General features: G+C 36.7%; 1 protein-coding gene across 4 annotated transcripts in view; it reads right to left on the reverse strand.

Annotated features, from left to right (window-relative positions):
* LOC138691512 (zinc finger protein 235-like) overlaps positions 1 to 22,026 on the reverse strand; it is an 83,547-nt gene that overhangs the window by 51,657 nt on the left and 9,864 nt on the right. For 2 of the 4 annotated variants that reach the window (XM_069813506.1, XM_069813510.1), the window contains exons 4-6: positions 19,816 to 19,953; positions 16,121 to 16,200; positions 5,769 to 5,824 (exon numbers count right to left, since the gene is read on the reverse strand). In XM_069813506.1, coding sequence (XP_069669607.1) covers positions 5,769 to 5,824; positions 16,121 to 16,200; positions 19,816 to 19,953 — 274 coding nt within the window. Of the gene's footprint in view, positions 1 to 2,220; positions 4,781 to 5,768; positions 5,825 to 16,120; positions 16,201 to 19,815; positions 19,954 to 22,026 lie in introns of those variants that run through there. The other 2 variants (XM_069813507.1, XM_069813509.1) reach the window with 2 other exon arrangements.

Raw genomic sequence — 22,026 nt, forward strand, 5'->3', positions numbered from 1 at the left:
GTGGGCATTACATAGGTATACAAACCTGACTTCAGCAATGATACTTCGAGTCATATGGACCAGAAGTTTCAAATGCAATACCACAGAGCAGAACTTCATACATTTCGAGTACAGAGGATATCGCCAGACTTGGAAAATGGCAATCCACATCATTTGAGTCCTTCTATGGGTAAATTAAATGATTTGGTACGCGACTGGAATCTTATCAAAGAAAACAGCTAACTTTTATGTTCAACATTGAAAGAGGACAATCTTATATGACCTGGGATAACCTTTTCGTACAGCTATTGTGAAGAGTTGAAAATATATTTTGTGAAGGAAGGGGAACTAGTGTACTGTTGTGATATCTCTAGGTTGATTGATCGCTAGGAACAGATATCTATTTATTAATTCGGTTAACGAAGTCTAAAATGTGTTCTTCACAATCGAAATATTGTTGTTTCAGTTCCAGTAGGTCATTCAACAGTCCTTAAAGAAACGTATCGAAATTTGTATAGGCCTACTGTTTTAGAGAAAATCAAATATGATGAACAAGTGGTACTTGTGCTGTGATCTTAAGGTGTGAGGTATTTTATTGAGGCAACAAGGTGGATACATCAAATTTCCATGCTTATTGTGAGAATGGGACTCTAGAGCCAGAGAGAGACTTTGGGACATTACACATTGGCGGCCGAAAGGGAAAGAATTGGTGCCAGGGAAAAAAATGTTACAAATGTTCCACTAATTGGACTCACAAACAGTTTCGCTAGCCCCTTCACACATAAAGTTAGGAATAATGAAGCAATTTGTCAAAGCTTTTTACAATAGTGATCCTTGTTTTCAATACCTTGTTCAGAAATTTCACAAGTTGCCAAATCAAAAGTGAGGGAAGACGTTGCTGATCCAAAAACTGATTAAGGATTCTGATTTTAGAAATATTATGACTGACTTAAGAGTTTCAGGATTGCGACTCATTCAAGGATGTTAGTAACAAGTTTCTGGGTAATGTTAAAGATGACCAATATTAGCGTGTTGCGAAAACCATGCTCAAAAATTTAAAACCACTCGGATGTACTATAAGCTTGACTGCATTCTCGGCCTGAACATTTCCTGGTAAACTTAGGAGCACTAAAGCCTGGTTCACAATAAACCGGGAAAAAAACGAGAACGAGAACAGAAATATTGTTAAAATAAATGCATTTAAATGTAGGTATTCACAATTCACTATTGTGAATGCTCACATTTAAATACGTTCATGTTAACATTATTTCCGTTCTCGTTTTTGTTGTCATTTCCGTTTCCGGTTTATTGTGAACCAGCCTTAAGTGAACAGTGGGGTGAGCGACTCCATCAGGTTATGAAAGAGATGGAAACGAGGAGCTAGGGTCGATGAGAGGTGTTCAGGATGGCTGACTATTGTTGGTATTTAATAAGACATAGCCCTCGTGAGAACCACAATGCATGTCAACTAAGTGTTCATTTTCAATGAAGCGAAGTAAAAAATAGATTTCATAAGATATGTTTGAAGTTTTGAATTTCATTGTAAACTGTTGCGTCTGAACAACTGAGATAGTATCATGCTTTGCATGGTCTAACGAATTTTAAAATGTACGTAAAAATATAAATTTCTAAAATATTAAATATTTGTCTGCATGGCAAAAAAAACCGTACGTGATACGAAAAAAATTGTTAATAGATTTGAATTCACCACGCAAAAATTAGGTTTAGTGACCTGTTCAATCCTGTGCTGTAAAAATAAAAAAATTAATTAGGAGCTTGTATTTCTTTCCAAGTGTTTCACTGTGTCAACGGCTTGTATGTACCAATGGATGTTCTTTCACGTCACTCGAATTGGCAAACTTCTTTCAATATAAATAATAACAGACTGGCTTCTGCCTGATGTGAAAAAGTATATACTTTTTACACTACCAGATTCCGAGATTCTTTTCCCACATATATCACAACTGAATACCTTCTCTCGCGCACACAAGCGCAGGCTTTTTTTTAAACTACCGCATTTCGAACATTCCTTCTCAAATATATGACAACAGAATGCGCACAGTGGGCCAGAATGGGATTCTAGCGGGAAAAAATTAATTTACATAAAATGTTATATCAGTAGGCGACAAAACGATTATATAAGGAAAGTTGAACATAATAGATAACAGAAAAATCAAAAGAATGGCCATGAACTCAGCGGAGGTTAGCTACCACAAACATTTTAGTAATATTAGAGCTTACCTATTTGGAACTGTAATCAGCGTTTGATGAGGGACTAGAATCATCTGTAGAATTATCACCACCTTCGTCCGTGTCATCATCATCATCATCATCATCATCATCATCGTCGTCGTCGTCGTCTTCACCGCCACCTCGGTTGTTACCTTTTCATAAGAAGCTCCAGTTAATCTTGGTTCCATGAGCAAACAACGAACTCTAAGGATAATGATCCCTTCTTTCTATTCCTCGATGCAGCACTCAACTGAGCAATCACAGGATCCGAAGTTACGAGTAAGATATTAAAAACATCCTGTATAGTAGCCCTACGAGAAAACTTTGTGGCATGGCTTTCCCTGTATTTTGTTAAGCGCTTATTTCTTGCCTCTAGGGGCTCTTCTGATAACATTCCAATTGGCAAGACAACTTTTCTCCCGTTTACCATTCCTTCCAGTGCATCCTTCATTAGGCAGTTTCTTCTCAGCCATTGATCCAACCAATTCCTTTTCCTCTTCCTGATCATTTGTTATTCTGTCTATTTCATACGCTCCATTCATACTTCAAAAGCTTTTTTAGTCATTTCTCTTCACTTCGTTATAATGTCCATGTTTCTCCTCTACATAAAGCATTCACTAGTCTCTTCCTTAGGTATTTTTACAAAGGTCCGCAGAAGATGCTCCTTTTTCTATTAAAAGCTTCCTTAGCCATTGCTACCCTTTTGACTTCCTGGCAGCAGCTCATGTTACTGCTTACAGTACACTCCAAGTATATGAAGCTGCCCACTTGTTCCACTGCCTCATTTAGATTTCTCACTTTTATCTGCTTTATTTTCTTTCATTCTTCGACTTGTTTGCATTTATCTTCACAAGTCGTTCAATTATGTGATCTGACAGTGACTGTAAATCTATTTCGGCGAAATATTCTGTAACTTTCACGTTTTTCTTTTGGTGGATAACTTCTTAATTTTGCTTTCCTGACAGTATTGTATAATGAGTATATATTACTGTGCCTCCGTTTAGCTCCCATTCGTATATCACCATATTGGATTTTAAATTATTGTCTATAAGAAATGACAAAGTTTCTTCTGGAGAATATAGAATAGATAATGAGTGGGATGACTCGTATGCCTTTCTGTATCTAGTGGCTCTGTGAGGGGTAGGTTCGGTATAGTTCTCAATAATTTTTGCTGCGTCCCTTTTACCGGAAGCTCGAGGTGAGATTTGAGAAGCCACTGTTAATTATTGTTGCGATCGCTCTTTAATTGAAGCTTCTAACCTTTTCTGTTTAGTTTTCATTCCTCTTTAGTCAAAGAGTTTTCCAAGCCTTCCACATTTAGAGGTGAACGAAACTGAACTGGCCGTTTTAAAATGTTGAGATGTAGCTTTATAAACTTCATCAGAAAAATGTAGTTTTTATTTCTAGCGAATTGTAATTTATTGTTAGAAACCTAGTTTAATTCTATTATTTTTTGCCATCGCTCTTGAAATCTGCATTTGAAAACACTCAGTGATATTTTAACACAAAGTAATACAGCAGAAGAAGAAGAGACCTCTATGTTCAGTTTAGATTCTACATAATGCACCAGCTGATCCTCACTCTGTGTTTTATCACTCAACACTTCTCATAGCTCACAATGCGTTATGGGAGGTCGCGGCGAAATGCGCGTCTCTGCAAATAAAATAAAATTTCTAAGAATGGGGCAAATTTGGGCACATACTGAAACTTTACCCTCGATCGTTATGAGTTTCCGTACATTTTGGTATGACAATATAAACGGATACATTTGGATACATTTTTAAATTACTGTGTAAATTTAGAAAATTAGAATTTCACTCGCTGATTACATCAGCTTGTTAACACCTTCAATATAAATCACTGATGAAAAAAATGAGAATTTTAACTATATTGATTTGCAAGTGCATATCTGTAGCTTTCTTTTCCATACATCAGATATTCACAATAATGCACTGGCATCAAACTAACAACCAACAAAGTTCACTGTTAACATACAACTAGCGACGAGCCGGAATGCTATCTCAAGGAAGTGCAGATTACGGTTGTTATATATAAACATGTCCGTTTATTTTTCGTCTCTAAGGTAGATTTTCTTAAGCTATGATTATCTGTTAACAGATTCAGAGGGAAAAAATGGGGCATAAAGTAAGTTGAATTTTTATTTTTTTTTTTCCTGCTAGATTCGAATTCTGGCCCACTGTGCTGTGTTTTCGAGTGCATTCTTCTTTAGACTACCAGATTGTGAAAATGTCTTACCACATATGAAGAGCTTGCGGGAAAAACGATGAATGTCACATTTCTATTAAGGATTACATAATGATTAGTTCAGTCTATAACTCCAAGATGTAGTGCTGCTTCTATAGAAAATTAAGGAAAGGATAACTGTATTCGTGGTGATAATTCTCCTTTTTACCATTTTTCATAACAAAAACATTAAATTTCGCAGTAATCCATTGAATTAGATAATGACATCAACCTTAAGAAAACGTAACATTCATTGTTTTTCCCGCAAACTCTTTATATGATACAATCGATTGGCTACTCTTCTGTGTGTATGAGTGCAGATTTTTTTTTTCAGATTAGTAGGTTCTGAAAATTTTTTCCACATTCATCACAACAGAATGCTTTCTCCCCTGTGTTAACGAGTTCATACTTTTTTAAACTACCAGAATCTGAAAATTTTTTTCGACATATATCACAACTGAATTCCTTCTCCCTTGTGTGTAATAGAATATGCTTTTTTAGACGACAAAATTCTGAAAATTTCTTTCCACACATATCACAATTGAATGCCTTCTCCCCTGTGTGTATGAGTGCATGCTTTCTTAAACTACTAGACCGCGTAAATTTCTTTCTACATATATCGCAACTAAATGTCTTCTCCCCTGTGTGTATGAGCGTATGCTTTTTTAGATCACCAGATTGCGTGAATTTCTTTTCACATATATCACAACCAAATGGCTTCTCCCCTGTGTGTACGAGTGCGTGCCTTTTAAGTCCATTAGACTGCGTAAATTTTTTTCCACATATATCACAACTGAAAGGCTTCTCCCCTGTGTGTACGAGTGAGTGCCGTTTTAGATCACCAGATTGCAAAAATTTTTTTCCACATATATCACAACTAAATGTCTTCTCCCCTGTGTGTACGAGTGCATGCTTTTTTAGATCATTAGATTGAGTAAATTTCTTTCCACATATATCACAACTAAATGCCTTCTCCCCTGTGTGTATGAGTGAATGCCTTTTTAGACCATTAGACTGCGTAAATTTCTTTTCGCATATATCACAACTGAATGCCTTCTCCCCTGTGTGTACAACTGCATGTTTTCTTAAACTACGAGAAGCCGAAAATTTCTTTCCACATATATCACAACTGAATGCCTTCGCCCTTGCGTGAAGATGTGAGTGTCTTTTGAGTCGATCCAACTGCAAACAATTCTTTCCACAAACATCGCAAATGAACGGGCTCTTGCTCGTGTTTAAATGAGCATGGATCTTGTGCCTTGCCAAGTCGTGAAACCACTTTTCACAAACATCACATTTGTAAGTTTTCTCACCAGTCTGAAGGCACTCATCTTCTGTAATACTGTTGCTAGCAGCTGACACTCCAATACTGTGAAGAAAATGGGCTCTTAGTTCGACCAATTAAGACTAAAGCAGGAAATATCACAAATACACAGTGTGATTCACGAGGATTTACCGTCGCTTACATAGATTACACTAGTCTGCGATGAAATTCCTGCCTCCAAAGTTTTAATGTTTTTAGGGTATTTTTAGCATGCTGAAATCAAATTCAAAGCCAAAAATTTCCTATCACGTACCATTTTTTTGTTATTTTAATTTTCTTATAATATATTACGACAATTTATAGCGTAATTACTTAAACTGTAATACTTTAACATATTGTGACAGCGACGTGAGATTCGAACTCACGACCAGCGTCCCGCAAGAGAGAAGATCGCGCGGAGCACTTTGGGATGGCGCGCGGCGGAGAGGGGAAAAGGGCCAACGCGGCGAGAGAGTGGAGAGAGAGTGCGCGCGCATCTGGTGCTGGTAGAGAGGAGAGGGCTCGGGATTTTTCTGGAGTGCCATCTCTAGAGACGCGTGGAACCTTCGAGGCTACGTCGCTGTGGTTATAAATTACGGACGCGAAGGAACGACAGCAGTTTTAGAGTTTTCAGTTGATTAGTCAGCCAGTCAGTGAGAAAGCCAGAGCAAGCAAGCCAGTCTTGTGTACCGGAGTTCGACTCGAGTGTGCGTCCGCATCTGCGTCAGCATCCGAAGGCCTGAGTTCGAGTGCACTGGACCGCAGTTGGAGGGACCTGAGTTCGAGTGCAGTGGACCGCAGTTGGAGGGACCCGAGTTCGAGTACAGTGAACTGTCTCTGAAGGTCTGTGGTTCGAGATACTGTGAACTCGAGTGACTGAGATAGAAGAACTGTGAACTGAGAACTGGTAGTTATGATTTGTAAATAGTGCTTTGTAAATATTAGTTAAGATTAACAGTTCATTGTTGTTCGTACTAGTCCAAGTAAATTGTCATTGTCGTCGGTGGAGTGCTATAACGAATACTGTGTTGAGTGAAAATCCAATTGTTGACGAGAGCGTTTAAGGCGAATTGTAGAAAGGAATTATTGTTGGAAGAATAAAATCCTATTGTTGTTACTAAAAAAATTCACAATATGTAGGTTTAGTATGTTAGGATATGAAAATCAAATGTATTCAACATATTTTTAAGGTGTTTATATTGAAAACCAAGGACACTGGATGTTTCTTAGCAGATAGGGGTGCAAGCACATAAGGAAGTTAGGGCGAAATAACGTGCAGCCTTGTCATTATTTTTATTTGTGAAAGATAGAAATGTCAGCCACTCCTTGGTGAGAGACTCAACTCAACTCGTCTAGTTTCTGTCACATTTCATTAGTCTGCGTTTCATCTGGAAACGAAACGAAATCAGTTTGAAGCTTTATTGTGGAGTAGAATGCTGAAAGTTTTTAGCTCAGTAAGAAAGTATTTACCATGTTGCATCGGGGATGTCTAAATAATCCAGACCGCTTTTGTTATATAACTTACGTAGGATATACACATTGCCTAAGCAGAGGTGTAATGTTACACATTTTGTGAAAAAGTCATACCATGCCTATTTTGGAATCAAACTTGGAGACCAAAGTAAAGCTTGGACACGACACAAATTATGTAGAGTATGCACTGAAGAGCTTCGTCATTTCATCAATTGGAAAAGACCGTTGCTATCTTTTGGAGTACCTATGGTTTGGAGAGAGCAGTCGAACCATAGTAATGACTGCTACTTCTGTTCGTGTGATGTGAAGGAGTACGATTCTAAATATAAAAATCAAATCGTGTATTCAGTTGTCAGCCATTTTACCTGTGCCTAATGTACCAATCCCTGTGCGACCAGAAAATCTCACACAAACATCATTCTATTGGTACTGACAACGTGAAATAGGTTTTAAATACTTTTTCTCCGAAGATGATAATCTTGTATATTGCAGTAATGTGAAAGAATTTATGCTAAAACTTGGATTTCCAAACTATGACCTAAGTGAATGGAGACTGTTCATTGATGCTTCCAAGCGAAGTTTAAAGGATTTCCTCCTTCATAAGGGAAACATTTTTGCTTCAATGCCCATTGCCTATTCAGTGATCCTCAAAAAATCATACACAAATTTGCAACTGCTGTTATTACAACTGGACTATAGGAACACAACTGGCAAGGTTGTGATGATTTCAAAGTTCTTACTATGTTGCTGGGTCAAAAATCCGGTTTTACCAAATTTTCATGCATTCTTTGCCTGTGGGATAATAGGGCACGAGTTGATCACTGGACTATGAAAGACTGGCCACCTCGACAAAATTTGGAAGTCAGTTGTAAGAATGTTGTGCGCGATAGCCTTGTGAGTTCTTCTAAAGTTGTGCTGCCATCTCTCCACATCAAGCTTGGCTTAATGAAACAGCTTGTAAAAGCTTTAAATAAGGAAGGAGGCTGTTTTAAGTATATATGTGAGAAATTTCCACTACTATCTGAAGCAAACTGAAAGAAGATATATATTTCATGGTCCTGACATAAGAAAACATGTCCGGTGCAGCATTTAGAAACAGTATGGGTGAAAAGGAGAAATCAGCATGGATGTTGTTTTGTGAAGTTGTTTTAAAATTTCTTGGCAACAAGGATCCTAATTACCGAAACATTGTGGCTAACATGCTTGAAGCATACAAGGAATTTGGTTGTAAGATGTGTATCAAAATTTTCTGTTTTCTCAGCTAGATTATTTCGCCGAAAATCTAGGATTTTTCAGCTAAGAGTAAGATGAATGATTTCACAAGGATCTGCAGGAGTTTGAAAGAAGGTACCAGGGACGCGGGAGCACTAGTATGCTTCGTGATTATTGTTGGATGTTAAAACGTGAAATACCTGAAGAAAACATAAAAGAAAGAGGAACAGGAGGACTCTCTCAACTAAGAAGCAAGTGGTGTAATTTTTTGTGTGATACATTGTGCTAATTTGTACATCCAATAGTGAAGTAAACAAGACAAAACAAAGCAAAAATACTCTAGTGACATGTATGAACAACCATACACATAATTTCAGCAAGTTGTGTCTTTTAAATATTGTTTTTGAATTTGAAATAAAAAAGTGAAATGAAAAAGTTTGTGATAAAATTCACGTAATTATAAAATACATTTAAAGTGATTTGCAAACAAACCTGACGTGATAGAAGCAAACGGATTGAAAATTCGGATTCAGCACATCGACATTATATAAAATCACATTACTTAGTTTAGGCAACAAACACGAAGTTGAAATTCGCAGGCTAGTGTTATTTCCGAAGATATTCTGAGCATAAAATGTCATATGAACATGACTGTGTCTTAATCTCAAAATTTTCAGAGATACGTTAATTTGAAATTGTTTGTAAAATACCATTGTTCTTGAGTTTTAAGGGTATAAAAATATTACAGATAAAAAATGAATTACATTTCCTTATGCGTTTATTAAACAACTGTTACAATTTACGAAACTGTGGTAAATTCTTCAGTTGGTAAAGTCGTATGATTTGTAACTATTTTTGCGATAAGTGCGTAAGAATGATGTAATTTTGAAATTGTAAATTGAAAAACAAAATCTGTACAAAGTAATTGACAACATGTTTTAGCTTCAGAACATTAGCCGATTGAAGAAATGATACTGCTGAATAGTTCATTCACAATTTGTAATTTTTTTACCCTTAATATTGTCGGCACAGCATATCCTGAGGTACTAAGATGCAACTTCAACATTTTTCCCCCCATTACATGATCACCAGCTGAAATGTAGTTTTTTTTTCGCAGCCCCCAGGTTCACTTCACTACTGGCAACACTTACTTCAACATCCACATGTTCTAGATATTATGATACTTAGTCATTTTGTAGTTCTTATGTTGGTACACTTGGAATTATTATTCAGGCCGGTCTGCTCCTCGATTTAAAATTCACTAGATTTATTGAACCGTAATGTTGTGTGCGTATTTTATATCGCGATTATAATATATAAATAATATATTCCGGGAATTGCGAGTTGTAAAAAAGGTAAAGGTATCCCTGTAACATGCCATGAAGGCACTTGGGGGGCATGGAGGTAGAGCCCCATGCTTTCCATGACCTCGGCACTAGAATGAGGTGGTGTGGTCGGCACCGTGCTCTGACCGCCTTTTACCCCCGGGAAAGACACGATACTCAATTTTATAGGAGGCTGAGTGAACCTCGGGGCCATTCTGAAAGTTTGGCAACGAGAAAAAATCCTGTCACCACCTGAGATCGAACCCCGGACCTTTCAGTCCGTAGCCAGCTGCTCTACCAACTGAGCTACCCAGCCGCAAGTTGTACGTGAAGTTACTATTTCCATCACACCACATAATACAACTCTGTGGTGCAATTATTGTTATTATCAGAACTGCCGGTATTGTATGTTTCTAGGTAAGTAGAAATTTTGTAGCATTACATTGCAATATTACAACAAATTAACATATTAGAATGTTGTGTTGTATTAAGATTCACTGTTATTAATTTAATATGTATTAAGATATCATATTACATAGGCATACTTATATTCTAGAATATTGAAATTTATAATTAGGCCAACAGATGATTCTGCTGAGGTAAGAGCATTATTTTAACTTTAAAACATTATTCATAAAAAAATTAATTATATGATATAACAATTACATTTTTTTTATCATAATATAAGATATTCTCCAGAGAAGCTACATCAAAGAAGGCATGTTTCACTGTCTTATGAGAGATGTATATAGTGGTAAACACGTGGTTTATTAGTTTGCTGTAATAAATACCTCCATCTATCCATTAGAATATACAGGTATCAAACGACTTTTATGTTGTAAGCATTAATAGCTACAAAATAAAACCATGTGTTTATCACTAAATTATCATCCCACAGAAGTCAGTGGAACAAAAGAAAATTGTGTCTCCTAAGGTGCAATTATTTTTGAGAATTACGTAATATAATTTTACATAACCTCACAAATATTCAGTCTAATGAAAGTGAATAAAATCAAGGCTGAAGTTAGGTTAATGTGTAGTTCATATTTTAAAATGCAATAACCATTTTATTTTAAGGTTATAACATATCCAGAAGCAAAGAGTCTGAAGAACTTATAGGCCTACATTAAGAAAGAAAATACTTTCGTTACAGAGCAGCTTACAATAAGCAGTGGTTAATATGTACAGACAATTGAAGGCTGAAGGAGAATAGAAAGATATTTGTCAAACCAAAGCGGCTCTAATGACAAGAATTGCAAATCACTTGTAAGTAGGACTACCTGTTTTTATACATAATATTTGACAGGATCAGTACAGATCTTTTTCCATAAGGATCCAACCATAATAGTGTGTTAAAAAAATATTTACACATAATTTAACATACGAAGACTTTTCTGTAACCTACCTCACGCAAGTTACCCTTCAAACTTGGCATTATACACCTAACAACAAATCTTACACCGGAGGCGTGTTGCAGTTTTATGCCCCTACCACGGGAATAACCGCCAGTGGCTCCCCACTCTACACTGAACACAACCGCTGGATTACTCGGCTAACTTCGATCTCACCCACCAAAGCCGGAGAAATCCGAGACCGCACGCAACTTCAGGGGACTTGTGGTTGATTACACTGTGACACCCAATAGTCAGAGGTAACACGTCGGAGCGATATATCCACCCCTGCGAGCAGAGTCGCTCACTGGGGGTCTAAATCGCCCCGGGCTCCCATTGGGGCTTGGCAACTAAACTTGCATATAGGGGCAGTATGAATGGTCCACCATTTCTTCGTTGCTGAGCCTCCAGTTGGGCCACACAATTCGGAAGTCGCGCTCGAAACTGTGGGACAGGACCACGGAGATAGGTAAGATCCTCACTGGTGAGATGGGAATTATAAGCCTACGAAACTTAACCTATTAATGAATATAAGTAGCTAGAAGAGGAAGAAATATTATGAGGTCTAATCGGGCATTCTCAGCAAACCCCGGCATGTAGGCGGACGTGTCAAGTCTATACAGCGAGGATGGAAAGTTGAAAATTGCTACGATGACGTGGTGCACGTTGTGCATGCAATGGTGGTCAGCGGTGAGAAATAGTGATGAGAAAAACGAGAGAATGAAAAGGGCTGGATGGTGATAATTGATAAAAGTGCAGAAAGGAATGCACTAGAGCCACCATTGCATCCCGCAGTCACCAACTTGAGGGAATCCACCTCGACCGGTTACATATCGATATTATAACAGTAGTCTACATCTGATTCATTTGGGTAATGAGGGATGGCTACTACATCTGCGTTCGTCCCAATGTTTCATTTTTGTTTAGAATATAGATCTATGATATGAAAAGTAATTAATGAAGTGCATACAACATAGCTGCTCTTGCAGCGAAATTCCGACATTAATCGCAGCTCACATCAAAGATGTTCTAAGTGGTTTACAAACCTTTATCATGCATTCTTCTCTAAGATAAATATAGTCGTTCCGAAATCGTGTCTACAAATCAAACGAGTGTCTGCATAGGTCTGTAGCTGTGACGAGACAATGGTGAGAGGTCATGTGACATACACATTTGTATCCGCAAATTTGGATCCCTCATGCCTGTAGTAAGGAGTGGTGTCACAATTCAGCAGGCTCTCACAAGTTACATTCTTTCATGCTTCAACTACAAATAACATTAAGATACGTCTCTGGCTCAAAGTCTTGTAAAATAAAGTGGGCTTGGCAAGGTTACGAACTGCTGTTTATCAGATTGCACTTTGTAAGTGTTGTGATTGCAGCATGTAAAGAAATCGTTAGTCAGGGTGTACATTGTTTAGAGAATTACTACAGGAATGTACATTTACCAGAAGTTACTAGGCTATACAGTCCACTACAATCATTTATTTAGGAAATTTCTGTTCCGACCATGCTAAACAATATATCTTTGGAGAATTATTTGACAATTATTCTTTTATTTTTATTTTATTGGGTTACTTTACGATTCTGTATCAACATCTAGGCTATTTAGCATCTGAATGAAATGGAGGTGATAATGCCGGTCAAATGAGTCCAGGGTCCAGCACCGAAAGTTACCCAGCATTTGCTCGTATTGGGTTCAGGGAAAACCCCGGATAAAACCTCAACCAGGTAACTTGCCCCGACTGGGATTCGAACCCAGGCCACCTGGTTTCGCGGCCAGATGCGCTGACCGTTACTCCACAGGTGTGGACACAATTATTGCTAATAAAAATTATTTCACATAACACGAACAATTTCAAATATTACTACAATGTGAATGACACAACCTATTCGTGAATAAATGCGCAGTAGGCTTTATTCTGATGCCTTTTCAAAATGTTTATACATTGCTGAATTTTTAAAATAAAACTAAAATGATACAAACCTCTTTTGTTTCTACATGCACAGGCAAATAACCGGGTTTGTCCTTATTCGTGAAAATTGTCAATCTTGCGAAATTTTTGCGAAGTTCTCTAGAAATAATTCTTTCAATGTCAGTGTTACTGGAAACTATCCTCATAATGGACTCTACATGAGAATCAGTATAATTTCGTTGAGATTCATTTGTGAAAAAGCTGATAGCACATATAACTACAAATATTCACATTATTTCTGCTGGAAACTTACGAGCGAGATGGAATTTGAACAAATAAATAATAGCCACATTAAAACTGTTAATAAGGTTTTAACACAGCATTAAAATTTGCAATTAGATTTTGAATATGTCAATAAAGTTTTGGACTACATGCAGTTTCAAATGTTTTCCTTATAATCGTTAATAATTTTCATCCTATCATCTTCCGTGAAGTACTTGTATTCATGGGAATTTCATACATCTTAATGTCGCTGTACAATAAATGTCCTAGAGAATATTAAAATGCTTTACACATTGTGCCTTTCCATCGTGATTGGGGCATAAAAGCTTTAATAACCAATCTTCATGCCAAGATTGAATGGTGGCTACTGCTGATTCTAGAACTAGTAGTGCGATTTGAGTGCCAATTAATACTGTTCATAAATATGCTGACATCCCTAATGTAACTTAAACCTATAATGAACAAAAATGGATTTGCTTCCAATAATATATGAATAAATATAAAAGAGAGTTAATTAATTCTTCCCATCACTCCAACAATATTTGAAAAGAAAATAATCAAAGAAACATAACATAAAAATATAAAAAAACTACAGGGTCTCATTATCACTTGCCATTGTGTTGTTTCTGGCAGGTACTGTAAAGCAAGGAATCCTATGTTTCATACAACCCGTGTACTTATGCACTGCTCTTTCGATTAAAGAAAGGAAGAGTATAGGTGTAGCTGTTAAAGAAGGGACTTAAAAAAGATGTTTTCAAGGAGTTACATAATAAAGTGTGTTACCTAGTGAGCTGTGTTTGACACTGAAGCTATTAGTAATACTTTGTAAACAAGGATGTTTATCTTTCAGCTCCTACACAGACTTCTAGGTGTTGTTCGTAATTTGTTCGCTGAGAAAGTTACAAAGAATAAGGTCTGGTAAAGGAAGTATACCAATTATATGGTGAGACAGTCATGTACAGTAGAGAACCTGAAATTTTCAACTGGTGATTTGCGTAGTTGATTTGGAACTTCTCCTAAACTTTCTTATATATTAAATCTTCCCATTTATTTTTGACTGTGCCTTTAATTTTCGACTTATACCTCAATTTTATTGTCGACTGTACATTTCACTATATATAGTGTCATTCTGGTGGTCACATAACCACAATTTTTGCTGAGGTACACAGCATTGAGATTTTCCAGATACAAATTTTGAGAGACCTGATATGGCTAACTGAAGTAATAACACTTTTTTCCATAATACCTGTGGTTTCCTTATGGTGTAACACTATATGAGTAGTTTAATATCAAAGACTGACATCTGTCGTCTCCATATTTTTGATCTAGAGGCACTTTTTTGTTTCACAGTGTTTTTTGTAGTATTTTAAAACAATTTATTTTTATAAATGTAGTGTTAGAGTTCATATATAGTTTCACTATAACTGAAAAAAGCATGAAAAAATCTATAAGAATCCACATTATATAAATTTCATCTGAAGGTCAGATGTCCGCCTTTGATATTAAGCTACTCATATATAGTTTTCTTGTGAAGAAGTTTCTACCTGTTTTAATATTTCCCAACCATATAATATTCAACTGGCTTTTGTACTGCAAATTGTGTGTTCATTTTTTTATTAAAGAGCATAAGTTCCCTGGAGAAATACCTTCATTTAAAGACACGATTAGGAACGTTCAAAAGGAAATACAGGTAATAAAAAAGAATAGGATTAGAAATCCACTGACTTTTCAAAGACATAGGAATAATTATTCCGCCATAAGTTAGCTACTCGTCTGACAAATATTTTGTCTACAGAGTACCATGCTTTGAGCAAATAAATTTCTTCTAGCAGTAATAGCCAACACTTAAAATGTCAGCTACAAAGAGAAACAAATTTAAATACTTCATTTTGGTGCGATTGTCATTTGAATTTGATATTTAGCAAAATGCTCATATAGTGACCAACACCAGTTTCAAAGAGGTGTAAGTTACATGGGCTACATTTTCTTGTACATTAATAAGAGGTCCTTTTCTGGTAAACATTTCTGCAGGTTCACTGATAGAAATTCCACAGTGTAGGGGGATCCGATGAAGGGCAAATCATTTTCCAACATTAAGCAGTGTAGACATACGAGTAATTCTGTGCCCTTACGTTTTGTCTGAGCTATGGGCCAAGACACACCCTGAATACCAGCTTTACAAAATCAACTACAATTTAGTAAACATATTTTTTCGCAATTAATAGAATTTCGCAGCTGTCTTCATTGTGTGGATTTCTCCATGAAAGTTTCTTGGTCATTGTCCAGTCTGACAATAAATGCAAAACAGTTCACAAATTCCACCTGCTGTAGCAACTGAATCATATAATGACATAAAAATATTCAAATTTTAAAGTAAAAATGTGGAGCAATTATATTAATCTGATCCACTTCTATGGTTTGGACACTGCAAGTGGAAAATGAGAGTAAACTGTTTACAAAGAAATTAATATACTTACAAATTGCTTCCATAGGTGGGCTTACATTCACATTGACGGACGCGTGGCTGGATGGTAGGTGGAATGTTGGACAGATAGACAGACAGAACAAGACAGAAGACAGACTGACATACAAATAGACAACCACATAAACAGACAGACAGACAGACATGGCAATTAAGAATATTAAGTCATTCATTTGAACAAAAATCATGTTAACATTAATTACACATTTCCATTCTTCAACGCTATAATAAAAATAAAGCAGTGAAACCAACAACAAATAAATGATCATACAATGCACTCACCCCTCAGTAGAGACTTCATCCTCTTCTGTCGCTCCTTCCAGCTTGACCTCCTCCTCCAGGTGGTCGAACTCACGTGCCTCCTGCAAAACATTTTGTGAAACGAAGCTACAGCACAGCAGTAGTTGAAGAAGCAATGCAGACAGTAGATTATCCAGACCTCCTTCCAGAAGGACGGAATGCTGGGCTTAAGAAATAGTTCAGGAACATCTGGGTTAAGGAGTCAGGCGCAGCTTACAGCAGTACAATTTTGGAAATATTCAACATTTTTTCCCTTCATTACTGTATCTTGTACAGTAATGAAAATTAGTATGTGTGAAACACTGTCTTTCTGCCATATGGAAAAAATATTTTGCGGTTTAAAAAGAATTATTTAGTCCCCCCCCCCCCAAAATTCAGTACACTGTGCAGTGATGAAGCGTTTCCCACATAACTAAAAAACTATCCAACATTCTCTGATGAAATTTTTTGTGTATTTATGCAGGTCACATCTACAATATGATGCAAAATCACTTCTCTATCTTTGATAGATTGTCTGATAAAAAATAAATTCATTTTAAAAAATGGTCAAATATCAGCATTTTCCTCTAACACAAAACAGAAAACATATTATTTATTAAGGAATGTACTTGAAAGAGTACGATATTGTAAACATTAGCTTCAGCAATAAAATAAAAGAGAGAACATGAAAATGTTAACAAGTGTATGAGTTATGAGGGAAACGCTTGTTCACTGGAAAGTAAAAATATTTTTTTCATATAACAGAATAATGTGTTTTATACATATCAATTTTCATTATTGTACAAGATACAATAATGAAGACAAAATATGCTGAATATTTCCAAAAATTTTACTGCTGTAAGCTGTACCTAACCGTTTGACAAAAAAAAATTAATTTAGTTTTTTTACCATTCTCGGTAGTTTAACATGTGTAAAAATATAATATGATTTTATATCTTCTAATTGTCAGCTTTTAGCCCTATACTGTAGCAATTCCCTTTTGAGAGAAGTTCTCCCAACATTGAAACATTTAACATTGCAAGATATGGAGAATGTGACACCATTTTTCTCCACTTCCTTATTCTTGTGACAGTGGTGCACTTTTCTCAGAAAGCATTGTGCCCAGATGGCTGAACTCAATATACAACATCAATGTGATGGGATTTTACACGGTATGTTAAAAAAGTTAAGATTATTTCTATTTTCAGCAAAAATAATAAATAAATTATAGTAATTCTTAATGCAAAAAATATTATGAATTTGTTTTTTTGTTTCCCAACCGCTCAGTGGTTGTATACATAAAGGTATACATATTACACATTCCCTATTTTTCTACATTTGTATCTTTCATAACTTCTGAGAAAAATGTACTCAATATTGAGAAACTTAACACAGGTGAGTAGGATTCACGAAGAGAACTGATCAAACTGTTACCAGTGCTGGATTTAGGCCTAGGAAACCTAGGGCAGCAATTTCCAGGGAGGGCGGCATTTTCTCTTTCTTTTACTCTTCCTTTTTCATTTTCATTTTACAGTGAAATTTGTTTTTAAAACACTTGTTGGTAAATCTTTTCTGCAGTTTGTTCTTGAACAACTTGTGGAAGTCGGATAATGTTTTGGTATAGCATTGTCGCTGTTGTATCGAGAGTAAAAGGAAAGTGTGCAGCTGCATAATTATATTTTAATGCCAGTATCACGTTATTATACCATGAAACTACTTAAATACAACTGCTTGTATAAACAAGAATGCATTGTTGAAAATCAAGTTGGATGTGCGTTTTCTATTTATCGCTATGAATAGTAACCACAACTCTCAGTTACATTTCCAATATACTCTATAGTCTACAATACTATTTAATCTCTTCCAGCACGTGCACTACATAATCCTGTATGAAAGTTTTATTCCGCAAATAGTTGGAGTTTGCTGTTAAATTTACTTTATGCTTCTAATCCAAGTGAGAAGTACTCGTAATAATTACATACAATTAACAAAACCAATGCTTAAAAATAAACCACAGCCTAACATTCACAAATCAATTTCGTTTCAACAATGAATAAATTTGAATATTTTTCTTTGCATTCATGATATCATAAATGCTTTCTCTTTGAAGAAAGTGCGAATGAAATCTTTATAATTCACAAGTACGATCCATGTATTTTGAATCCAGTAATTTCTTTTCTGCATTGTAACATTTCATTTAAGGGGACAATCAACTTAAAAATTGGAGAAAAAGTGTCATAGAAATGAAAAATTAAATTTCTACACTAATTTACGTGACAGAACTAAATCAGTACGCAGAATTCTTCCTCTCTTCATTGAGAAGTCACAGTCAAATGCACAAAGCCAAAAAATAAAAAATAATTAAAAGTGATATTTCAATTAATGATTGATTAAAAATTGAAATATTTTTTTATTTGAAAAGTATTGGATCTAATGAGCTGAGATTTTGCATGTTACTTTCCACGTGTACATTAAACTTTTTCTCCAAATTCGAAAAAGATTGGTCAAATAGGAAAAAAGTTCCAAAATATAGTTGAGTGTCCCCTTAAAACTAATAATAGTTGCTCATAAACTGTTTATGGGAGTTGGGGGAGGGTGGAAAATTTTAGCACTGGCTAGGGGCACTATACCTAAATCCAGCCCTAATTGTTAGGGTAAAACTGAATAATGGAAAATATTTGTTAGGAAAGTTTGGGACTATTTCAGATATTTCTGGATTTGTGGCAGGCATACAACTAAGCTAAACAAATCAAGGTTTGTACAAATGTAAGATAATTTGAAAATCCAGAGAAAGTAATTTAGGACAGGTAAAGAATGGAAGAAACTATCTATACCGTGAATATTCAGGTCGACTCTCGCACCTACCTCTTACGACCCCTTAAATGTTTACTTTCCCAGAGTCTGGTTTCATATTATTTCAGTTTCTTGCTTTATTTCAGGGATTTGGACTCGATAACGTGATTAAATGTCCTCCCCATGAAATAGTGTGAGGCTGCTACTGCAGAGTGGAGGAGGATGGCAACAGAACTGTGAAGATGTCTTTGTGAATTGTGGCGTTCATTGGTATTTACCAGCAATCTGTCCCAAGAAATAGACAGCAATCAAAGGAAGTTGAAAAGACAAATTACAAGAAATCTAATTAACAGTATTTCCTACACCAGGCACAAAATAACTGGCACCTACCGCCAGAGTGATTAAAGACGTCACCCGAATAAGGGCGTACAGAACAAAATGTAGCTCTGATTTAAACTAATTTCAATGTTTGTCAGCTGTCGGATTCATCACAGTTGTGTCGAAAAAGATTTCCTTCGCTGTTAAATTATACTTTTCGGATGCAACTATGATGAACCTGGCAGCTGACAAACATTGAAATTAGTTTATATCAGAACTATATTTTGTTCTATACTCCCTTTTTCGGGTGACGTCTTCAATTCAGACTGACCCTACTCTATACTTGGCTGACCATTACACCTGAGTGAACACTGGGAAAAATTATCAATGGTGGCTAAAAGTTTGAAAATAGATATGATTTAGTGAACGCTCAGCATCGCAGTCTCTACCAGAAAAATTGGGTGGAAAAAATGCATGAAGGACAGCAGGATAAAGAAATGAGGAGCATGAGAGCAACACTCGTAATCCTTGGTCAGTAACTAACAAGTGAGAACTACCGACCAACTAACTTCATAAACTGTACTCACCTCAACTTGACTTTTCACTTCGGGAAAGCCAACTGCCACAGGAGTTTCATCAAATGTCATCTCTGATTTCAATTCATAGCTGTGGTCCATACATTCCATCTTTATTTCAGTCATGTGTAGATCTGATACATTTTCTTCCTGCAGAACACAATCCATAATAATAAAATTATGTAATATATCTTATGTAGTTGTGACTATTTTCATGTCTCTTCAATGGCGTAACTTACACCCCCGCAGACCCCGTGTTGCGGGGGGTCTCGAGGCCAGGGAGGGTCGAAAACATTCAGTGAGTACTGGCATATATTTGGAACTGAGTTCGAATTGCAGCTCAAGGCCCACGTTATGTATTTTCCGTAATGCAGAGCCACTCTTTTTACTCTTTGGCATATGGGGATTAAGAAGGGTACATCAGCAACTATGGCTACTTGCGCCCTTACCTCAAATTTTTCACAAAAAATAAAACACAATCAATACAATAACCAGAATGCTAAAGAGAACTGAAAACGTTGTCACAGTAAAAACAAGGTAAACAAATGCAGTATCAACAAGGTGATTCTTAAAATTCATAAAGGTGAGCAGTTCTCAGGCCCTAAGTATTATTCAAAACGAACCAGTAAAATAATAAAACAAAGGTCACTAGAGATCAATTGTGTAGCACATTTCAAAACAATAAAATTTTATAAAACAGGCTCTTCACATGTAAAAGGTCAGAAATGTCAGATATGTACAATAAAAATATAAAACAAATACAACATCCGGTTGTAATGAAAAAGGGTCAATAAAAACTAAATCACCCTGTCAAGTCCTGTATTCGATAAAAATCTCAGAAATGCATTTGCACAATTAAAATCATTAGCAAGAGCGTCACATAGAGTCGGCCGAATTGCATATTGTCGACGGTCGCGCTCATATTTCCTGCAATGCAATAAAATATGCTCGACAGTAATTGCTACACGGCATATCTGTCACTCGCCCACCAAAGCCGCACGCAGCTTCACGGGACTTCTGGTTGATTACACTGCGACACCCATTAGTAAGCGGTAACACGTCGGAGTGATATATCCGCCTTGGCGAGCAGAGTCGGTCACCGGGGCATGCAAATCGTCCCGAGCCCTCATTGGGGCGCTACGTGAGTGTACTTGACCTCTGGTCCGGGCTACGCACCTAAACTTGCATATAGGGGCAGTATGAAGGGTCCACTATTGCTTCGTTGCTGGGCGCCCTGTCGGGCTGCACAATTCGGAAGTCGCGCTCGAAACCGTGGGACAGATCATGGAGATAGGGAATATCCCCGCTGGTGAGACGGGAGTTATAAGCCTAAGAAACTTAACCTAAGAATGAATATAAATATCTAGAAGAGGAAGAAGTATGTATCCTCACCAGGCATTCGTAACGAATCCCGTCATATAGGCGGACGTGGCAAAGAACTAACAGTGGGGATGGAAAGGTGAAAATGGCTGTGATGAAGTGGTGGACATTCTGCATGCAATGGTGACTGGGGAAGAGAAATAAAGTGACAAAAAAGAAGAGAGAACGAAAAGGGCTGGGTGGTTATAAGTCGATTAATGTTCGAAAAGAAAAGCACGAGAGCCACCACTGCATCCTCCCGGGTCACCAACTTTGTGGAACCCACCTCGACCAGGGCATATGAAAATCTGTGGTAATGACTGCCGTCACTGGACCCGAGGATGCGCATACGATGATCCAACTGGCAGAACTCCGCATCATACACCCCCATCGCTTGCCTCAGTAGACTCGCCCACAACCGTACTGCAGTGACACCAGCGTTGAAAATGTGACAGACTGATTTTCATGGATGGAGACATTGTTTCTTGTGGTGGGTGTAGCCATAGTCGCAGTATATAAGCAGTAAACACACATTGAAATAAAGAAGTTTTGTATAGCAACACGTCTACTTGTTACCAGATTTTATTCATCATTTTTTTCGTGTTTTGTGGCAATGAAATCTTTTAAAAGTAATTATGAACATTTGAGTGGTGCAGAAACATGAAAAAGGAAGAAACTTCAAAAGTATGTTTCGAATTTAATTAAAATAGATTCAGTATATCGACCAAGTAGTCAAACACAAACTATCTGTGGTGGAACGAATCCCAGTGTTCCAGTACCATGACTCAAGAAAGACTTAGTGCTCTCAGTGTATTAAGTATTGAATGTGAAAAGGCCCAAAAGACTTGGTCTACAAGATCTGAC

The sequence above is a fragment of the Periplaneta americana genome, chromosome 16 (assembly GCF_040183065.1).
Source record: "Periplaneta americana isolate PAMFEO1 chromosome 16, P.americana_PAMFEO1_priV1, whole genome shotgun sequence".
In the NCBI taxonomy this organism is placed as follows: Eukaryota; Metazoa; Arthropoda; class Insecta; order Blattodea; family Blattidae; genus Periplaneta; species Periplaneta americana.